This window comes from Perissodus microlepis, chromosome 7 (assembly GCF_051167445.1).
Source record: "Perissodus microlepis isolate ML-2025 ecotype Zambia chromosome 7, ASM5116744v1, whole genome shotgun sequence".
NCBI lineage: Eukaryota > Metazoa > Chordata > Actinopteri > Cichliformes > Cichlidae > Perissodus > Perissodus microlepis.
The window spans coordinates 50,120,136-50,129,518 of NC_140467.1; the positions used below are offsets into that span (position 1 = coordinate 50,120,136).

At 39.3% G+C, this 9,383-nt stretch overlaps 1 protein-coding gene across 1 annotated transcript in view; it reads right to left on the reverse strand.

Moving 5' to 3' along the window:
• Nucleotides 1–1,131, reverse strand: part of fnbp1b (formin binding protein 1b) — a 53,593-nt gene extending 52,462 nt beyond the window's left edge. Inside the window, exon 1 of the mRNA XM_084935664.1 lies at nucleotides 644–1,131. Within this exon, the coding sequence (XP_084791790.1) occupies nucleotides 644–667 (24 nt within the window). The 5' untranslated portion in view covers nucleotides 668–1,131. The remainder of the gene's footprint in view (nucleotides 1–643) is intronic.
• Between the last annotated feature and the right edge of the window lie 8,252 nt (nucleotides 1,132–9,383).

Here is a 9,383-nt window from a genome sequence, read left to right on the forward strand (position 1 = left end):
AAATGAGTGTAACCTGCTACTTAGTGGAAGAACGAGTTCAACATTTGCCTCTGGTTTTAGTAACCTCACGATCAGAGATGCACAACTAGGGGAACTTAACCTTATCTACTTCCTCTGCTTGCTTTGATAATGCAGCCTGTGAGATGAGCGCATTTATCTGCGGGTTAACCACGCATTACACGGTAACAAGCAAAGAGAAAAAAAAGGCAACCGTCGCCGCAAAGAGAACAAACAGCCACAACGATTTGTCTGCGCTGGGAAACGGGAATTGCCATGTTATATTGCGAGGGGGTGTGTGCAAAAGCGTGGTTTGAAAGGCTCAAATGTAAACTAAAATGGATGGCGAGCTAACGCTAGCTGCCCATATTTATGCACCATTCCCTTCTTGCTAACAACACCATACCACCTCGTAGTAATAAAACACACAATCTCACGCAATAACTGCTACAAATTAGCCCCCCTTTAGCTTATGTCATCGAACACTAACACGCATAAAGACGTGCTCGCTAGACATCGTTTTTAGCGGAAAAAAGCGGGGTACTGCGCATTGTCACACGCGTGTTTATTCTGAGAACCGTTATACGCACGCACAAGGACTCAATGATAAAGCGAGAGCAAACGTTACAAGTGCACCAGGACTCACCCATAGCTCTGTCCCCCAGCTCATGGTTTCAGTGTGATGTCCTAGGAATAATCCACAGCTCGTACGAGGTCTTTCCAACACACACAGCGCCGATAGCAGACGTGATTTTGCCTCTGTGGTATTCGCCTGTCAACGTTGAGAAGAAAAAAAAACGCTCCTCTCCTTGTAGGTGTTTTTTTCACACTCTCATCCTGTCTGACACAAGATGGCCAAGAGCTGCAGCATAATCTTCAAACAGGATAGTCTCGCTAAATGCAGCGCGCGGGCACAAGCGCCAATGACAGCTGCTCCTGCGCGCGCACAGCCGAGAAGAAAAAAAAAGCCTGGTGGGGGGTGTCACTGCGGGGTTGCCCAATAAAGCCTTTACCGATATCTCTGCTCGCTCACTCCTCGCTGTGTCATTGCACTGGTGAAAAGCCCGTTTAGAAATGCTATATGAACGCAGGGGGGTGGTGTGAAAGGGGTCGCCACCCTTGGCAGATGTTGCATTGAATAGTCCCAGAGGGTTTCGGAGTAACTTCTGGCCAACAAACCCTACTTTCTCTCTCGTCTTTTGTCAGGGTTCCCCCCCACCCCTTGTCTGATGAGCCATGGCGATCACGCATGACGCCGACAACGCCTTTAATGTAACATGTACCTCACAAGATCCACAATATGTTACATACTTATAGGTTTGATGTATATTTTCTATCTACTTAAAACTTTGCGTAGCGACAGGTGGCCGTTGTTTGCGTCATCTAGCGCAATTATACATAAAACTACTTAGGGTAGCTAAACTAGTTTAGTTCTCAAATAAAAAGCACCTTATACTTGCTCCCTCTTGTTCCAAATGATATTTTTATGTTCCCTACAATATACGCACATTAAGTATAAATATAACTATATGTTACAAATAGGGAATTATTTTCATATTCAACATATCATCCAGGCGTAAACATTGGTCTAATCAGACACCTGTAATGGCCATCACATTTATTGTGATGATTTATGTCGATCGTCTTTATTAGAAAACATTTCAGTCACGCACTATGCTTTCCTCCGTTACTATAGCAACACCGCCATCTGTTGGCAGAAAACACAGACACACCAGTCCAACCACTGTGCGTATCAGCACAGATTAAAGAAAACAGAAAAGCACTACAAAAAGAGAACAGGGATCGTGTTTGTGATGCCTGGATTAAAATACTCATAAGGATCAGATGATTTTGAAGTAGTTTTTAATTGTGCACGGTTTTGGGGGACTTTGAATGAAACAAGCCGTGTCTTATTTGTTACCTTTGCGCTTGTTAGAGTGGAAATGTTACCTCTTGTCAAGCTCCATATTTATATTCTTGGACTATATCACTGTACATCAACATATAATACAAGTTCTCCAGAGCACAACACAAAATAATTTCAATCAAAACATTTTATTATTTTAGATCAGGGGTCACCAACATGGTGCCCACGGCCACAAGGACCACGAGTCACCAGCGGCCTGTTCTAAAAATAGCTCACCATAGCGCCACTTAGCAGTGAGCAGCATCTACGATTTTTGTTGCTATTCTTTTTTAAAAAAAAAAATCACACTTGCATTGGTCTAAATTAGATTTTTTTATTTTTTTAATTTAAACAACAACAACAAGTGTTTCATTTTAGATCAGGACTACTGGTTTTCACAGCAACGGTTGCCGTGGAGACAAGCTAGCTGTCAGCAAAGAGGAGGAGATGATGAAAACATCGTGCAATCCAAAGGCGAAGACACGTCGCTGATGGAGGACACTGAGTCGACACTTGATCTTGCATTTTTAACGGACATTACTGGAAAACTGGACTATTTGAACGGTGAGCTCCAAGACAAAGATAAGATTGTTGCTGACATGATGCAACAAGTCCAGACGAACATTTTCTCTGTGCATTTATAGAGAAAAAGGGTGCTGCACTTTGAACAGCACGCAATGCCAGGGTCCCCACTAACATACAAAGAAAGCAATACCAGATGTTCTCAGTGGCAACATGACAATGTCATGGTAAAGTTGGATTTAAATATTGAAAAACAGATGTGTTCGTTAAATGTACTATATGATCATTTAAAAAAAATGCTGCAGATTTGGTGACAAGTTCAGTAACATCATAACTTGATTTTTCTTTGTTACATAAGTGATCATCTGTGCAAACATGGTGCAACATAGTGCATGATTTGTTAAAAATTGTTAGTGGCAAGTGACAATGTTGTACATGTGATCATTTGAAAATGTAAATACTTGCAGAGACTTATAGAACCATAAAGTGTTGCATGTTTTTATTTATCTTTATATAAGAAAATAATTGAATCAGTCTAAATCAATATTATAAAATACTCAGCCAGCAGGTTCTCAACTTTAGAGACCCCAACTGCTGTGCAAACGTCCCAATCTGAACATAATCATAAAAATGTTATCAAGTCTACAAGTATCTTTAAATGTCATTTAGGGGAAACAATCTGTTTTTCATATGTTTAGAAATGTTTTAAACACAATCACATTTCCTTTTTTGTTTCTATGTCCGACTTCACTTTGTCAATGCTCAACTTGCTTGCAAGTCTGATAACATAAATAATTTTTCTATTCTGTAAAATTGTTGTGTGAAATAACTGTGCTAAAAGGTTCCTTTCACACAGATTTGACTGTTTTGACATATCCAGTTATATCATCCAGTTAAATTCTGGGGGGGGGGGGGGGGGGGGGGGGGGGGGTAGAGGAAGAACATTATATATATATATATATATATATATATATATATATATATAAATAGTATATAGATTCTGTGAGACGCCTTTCACACAAGCTGTTAACTCTCAGAAACTTGTCCTCTGATTCAGTTATGGCTTTGGGTCTGCCAAACCTCTTCCTGTCACAGTTTGCCCCAGTTTCTGAGTGCCTTTTGATGGTGAAGGAAACTACTCGCTGACACCTTCACTTTCTTTGCCATTTCTCTGTAGGAAAGACCTACATTTTTAAGTGTTATGATGGTATGTCTCTCTTCAATTCTCTTAATTGTCTTTTTTTCCCGCCATTTTTGTAGCAACACACTACTTTCTGCAGTGCAACACTTTTCAACTGATGCTCACGAGGGTATGGTACCACAGTGTGTTCCAACAATGCAGACAGAGGGGGTTGTAAGTAATCCAGAAAAGTTGGAAATAGCACCAGCTTTCAAGGCTTGATCAACCTCTATTGCTTTAACAACTTTAAATTATTAACCCATTTTATGTTAGCTGAAAAAGGCCTTTTTGTATAATTCTGAAATGTAGATTATTTTTCAGTTTTGGGTAACCTTACTCTTTTAACCTCTGGCAGTTCACCACTTAATTTTTCCACCATTTCACACTATTCATTGGACTCGAACAACTTGAATTGTTTTGAAAATTGCAATTATTAAGACTTTTATTAAGTTTATTAAATATTTTTTTAAATGCAGCTTATGATGATATGAGTGTCTGCACTGCCATCTGCTGGCTGTGTTGGCTCAATTCACTGACACTGTAGGAGAGAAAACTTCAGACCTACCTGTTGATAATGATGCAGTAATATGTTGTGTGGTATACAGAAAGAGGAGAGGTTTTCTGTAGGTCGTTTCTAAGGATGAAAAATAAATATCAGTGAGATATTAAGTCATGAATCTATTGATTTGTGTCATGATGGGACAGTTCTGACTTTAACTGTTTCCTGACCTTTAAGTCTCCTCTTGGTAAAACATTTAGTAACAGACACATGAAAAACCATCAAATTAAATAATTGCTCCATAGCAATAGAGAAAAAACTTTAAGTGGAACTGAAATACCCTAATGTACTGTACATTTATATCACCAAACACTTTGATGTAAATAATTGTAACTAATAATAACTTTGTTTGCAAATTTTGTGCTTAAGTGTCATTTCAAATTATCAAAATAATTTGCTAAACATGTTTATGGTTTTCAAAGTAACAAAATATAACTTTTTGCTACTTGGATTTTGTGTGATTGTAGTTCAGTTGTATTAATACAGTATGCCAATGAAAAAATAATTGTAAAATTAGACATGAGGAAAGAATGATACTGAACAAGGCAAATCGTTTTAAAGGTGAAATATAAAGGTAAAATTAAAAGTAGTCAAAAATAGTGCATTGAGCCGTGGAATCCTGAGGGTTAACCCGATGAAGCGTGAAAAATTAGGCTTAAATTTTTTGTGAAACATTTGTTCATGACAGTGCAGATCTCTGTGATTTTGTGTTGATTTGTATTGTTTAACAATTTTATTATTTCCACAAAAAAAAAGAGTTAAACACTACGGAACTTCTCTGGCCTTTCCTTTTGACAATCTCTCCGGCATTGGAACCGTCATCTGTGTTCTCTTCGGTAACCTGGTCACCCAAGCTCTCGGTTGATTTTTCTCTAGTCGGCACACTCATTTCCATTTAGTTTAATTTTTCTATCGAGAAAAAGTTATTTCGCAATACATATCGTTATCGTTCTATCGCCCAGCTCTAATTTCAAGCATTGAAGTCTATTGCACCGTTGGTTATTAACAAAAAGTATTGCACAGTGAAAAGGCAGTAGTAGTTTAGCACCTGTAGCCAGGAGCCAGTGTAAAGCCAAGAAAACCAGTCACTTGTATCACTTATATAGTCCTGATTTTGGGCCTGCTGGATCCGTCTCAAGGCGTTCAGGGCGCCAGTCATGTTTGATGAGTGTACATTGTCTGGTATGTAAGTGCAGCAGGCGTTGTTGAAGAGGACGCAAAGTCCCCCTTTCTCTGCTAGTATCATGTCCAAAGCTACTCGATGTTGCATCACTGCGATCCGTAATGCATTGATTTCCTGATTCTGCTGATCGTTGATCTTGCACGAAGCGTTCAAGAAGAGTCCAAAGCGGTAGTCCAGAGTTTCGATCCTCAGCATGTTTTTTTCGGTTCCCACCCAGGGGAACAATGTGTGGAGTACTTTCTGTCCGGTAGTCCACAGTTTGAATTCCTTGGGTACGTTGCTTCCCCATATCGGGTCATGTGGTTGAAGTTTAGGGAACGTTGATCTTCTTTTCCGGCGTGCTGTAGAAGTGGTGTTTACTGCGGTCATCCTGAAAGTGTGGTCTGACAGGAATATGTTAATATGCACATGTTCCTGTCCAGCCTGGGGGCAGTATGAAATATGCCCGTTGTCCACATAGCCAGGCCATTCCTTGCACCCAGTACGTGCCGTTAGAAGGTCCACTCATATTCACAGGGGCGCCCTCTCCGTGGCCTGAAGTTTGGACACAGTTTGTCGTGTTTCCAACGGGTGTGTTACCTTTCTCTTGTTGATAACACATGGAGTGGTTCTTCCCTGGGAGTTGGTCCAGAAACACTGGGAAGTGGATGTATTCCAGTTTGTCACGTTGAAATCGATCCAGAAGAGTCGATCACATGTTCCATTACTAAGTCCAACAGCGTGTGGGATTGTGTCGTTGGTGATGATTCGGCTGTGTTGGAATCCAATGCCAGCGAAGCTGGCTGCACACTTTGCTTGAGTGTTGTTCATATATTCACCATATAGTGTGGGGTGTGTCGATGTGCTGGGCATATGAGAACAGACATAACAGTCTGTATTTGCCGATTCCGCCTTGGTCCTGTCGTGGATATAACGGTACCAGCCATTGTTCATCCAAGGGTGTATGTGGTCTTGCGTCATGTCTCTTAGGTGGGAGTTGTCGTGCGTCCATCTTTTCTGTCTGCCTCGTGGTTCGGCTGTTGTTGGCGTCAGCTGGGGTCCTGTAAGGGTGAGCGTCGTACTCAAGGTAACCAAGAGGGTCCACCTTCCCATGGTTGCACACAGGTCTGTCACACCGTGTCACTTGGCCGCCCTAGAGTTGATCAGCGGCTGGAGGTTGAAGTGCGAGCAATTCCCTACGGGCGCCCAATCAGCACTTCCCCCTCACCACTGAAGCAACCAAGTGAGGGTGAGACTTTCCTTTACTAGCTGATTTCTGTGAAGGAAGTGGAATCCTCGGGGACCTCAACTTTTTTGCAGTGGCTCTGATGTATCCAGGAGGGTCTCTCCGCTATTTTGCAGGCAGTTGGAGTGGTCAGAAGCACTTGGTATGGACCCTCCCACCGTGGCGAGCTCCAATTTTTCCTTTATTGTTAGTTAAGAAAAGTTAAGTGAGGGTGAAAAAAGAAAAGAAAAAGGATGAAGAAGGCAGGGGAGAAAGAAAAAAATGGAGAGGTGGTAGGAGAGAAAGGGAGAAGAGATGAAAATAAAGGGATATAAAGGAGGAAAGAGACAGAGGAGAGAAAACCCCAACAATCCCCTCTGAGCATGCACTAGGCGACTGTGGTTAGGAAAAACTTCCTTTTAAAAGGAAGAAACCTATTGCAGAACCAGGCTCAGTGAGGGTCATCTGCCATGACTAGTTGGGGGGTAGGGGGGAAAAAAGAAAAGAAAAGAAAAAGGATGAAGAGGAGAGGGGAGAAAGAAAAAACGGGGAGTGATGGAGAGTTGGTAGGGGAGAAAGGGAGAGAAGGGAGGTAGAAAAGAGGTGGATGAAGAGGAGGCTATGCCTTCATGTAATCAAGTGAGGAAGCAGAAGGGCCCCTCCTCCTCCTGAAAAAGCGGAAGCGTTTTTCCTTCTTTTTCAGGCACTGTTCCTGGAGCTCAGTTCTTCTATTGTCATTGCATTTTCCTCCTCAAATTTCTTGCATTTTTCCTCTAGTTCTTGTAATTTTGCTTGTTCTTCTTCACTCTTTTCTTTCAGATCTTTAGATTTTGCCTCCTGTATTAGCATGAATATCTGTATTCCGGTGTTATACTTTGTCGATTTCTGCTCTGGATTTCCTCAAGCGTAAAGTGCAGGTCATTACGTGTTTTCTCCAGTTCTTGCTCTTGCACCTGCATTTCATTGTCTTTGCACATCAAGTTGTTATTAAGTTCTGTTTTTCCTGAGAATTTCATTTTTTTTGCACTTTAAGTTGTTATTAAGTTTCTTGAGCTCTGTGTTTTTCCTGAGCATTTCCTTGTTTCTGCATTTTAAGTTCTTATTAAGTTTCTCGAGCTCTGTGTTTTTCCTGGGCATTTCATTGTTTTTGTATTTTAGGTTCTGATTAAGTTTCTTAAGCTCAGTGTTTTTCCTAAGCATTTCGTTGTTTTTGCACTTTAAATTCTTATTAATTTCCTCAAGTTCTGTGTTTTCCTTGAGCATTTTCTTGTTTTTGTATTTTAAGTTGTTATTAAGTTCCTCAAGCACTGTGCTCTTTTTTAGGATTTCACTGTATTTGTAGTTTAAGTTCTTATTCTGTCCCTCGAGCACTGTGTTCTTTCTCAGGATTTCATCATTTTGGTATTTTAAGATGTTACATTTTAAAAGTAACCTTCCCAACACTGGTTGAGAACACGCTCTTTACATAGCCTTGGTTCCTCCTTTCAAGGACTTGAAGTGCCTCCCCAAAGAGTGACAGAGAGAGAGTGGATAAATGTTTACAGAGTGTTTTGTTAACATGAATGTTCAAGATGTTCAATAAACATATTAAGTGCGTAAATTTTCCCTTTTTTCTCGATTCTGTTTGCTCATGCAAAATGAAATGCAATTAATATAGAATAAAAATGGATGATATCTAATCGTGATTAATCAAAATTAATCCACAGTAACCCTGTGATGAATCTGATTATATTTTTTAATTGTTTGACAGCACTAGTATATATAATATATTAGTATATACTTACCTGTTAATATAGGTTTTTTAAACAGTTGTACTTCACAGGAGATAACCTATGCTAAAAGACTGAAGAAAACAATTCAAATTCTCTTTGAATTTAAGCACACATTCTTTGTGTTTATTCTGCATTTACTTCATTATATTGCATAAATTTCAGTTACATGCTTAAATATAAAGTTGAAAAAATGTAATTGCAACCGGGCTACTGATCAAGTAATTGCGATTAATCACGATTAATTACAGAAAATTGTGCAATTAATTAGTTAATTTTTTAAATCTATTGACAGTACTAATATGCATTTGTTTTTTATATAATGTGTAATAGGATATTGTAACCCAGGATAATATGGTTTGGTGTGAATTGTATTTTATACAATTGGGAATTGTATTCACATGAGTGTGAGTAGTTGTAATTTCATTACTGTGGTTCTTTTTTTCCATTGTCAAATTTGCTCATGGCAGCCAAATAATTTAACGTGGGCAACTAATCGTCACTGTTGTCACTAGTCACCCCAGAAAGCAAACAATAATTTAATATACGTTAAATCAGAGTTATACTGTTATAGAGGTATGTAAGGATGACACGAGAACTTATCACATTTTCCTCCAACTTTAATCTGAGCTTCACTCAACTGGTTTCACAAGGTGCCAAAACATCTCCTAGAACCCAGAGACATTACTCCTCCCACTTTTCTTCTTGCTGGGTGTATGTGGAGTCCCCTGATGGTCCGCCACGCTGTCAACTTAATTTTCATTGAATTCTGACCACTTTTGCACCCTCAGTTAATATTAAAACAATGTGAAAGTAACTACTAAAGACCAAGAGGACATAAGTGGAAATTCAACTGATGTTAAACAAAACAAATTACTTAAAATACTTCAGATTAATGTATTTTACTTATCTAATATTCCGATTAATGATGTAATGGTGTTGATTAAAACATTTTAACAGTTCTATTAAAGACTGGCTCTAACATATAAGCAGCAAAAGACAACTTAACATCAGGCTATTTAATTTATGAAATCAAGATTAGTTTACAATCATTTTGGTGAAT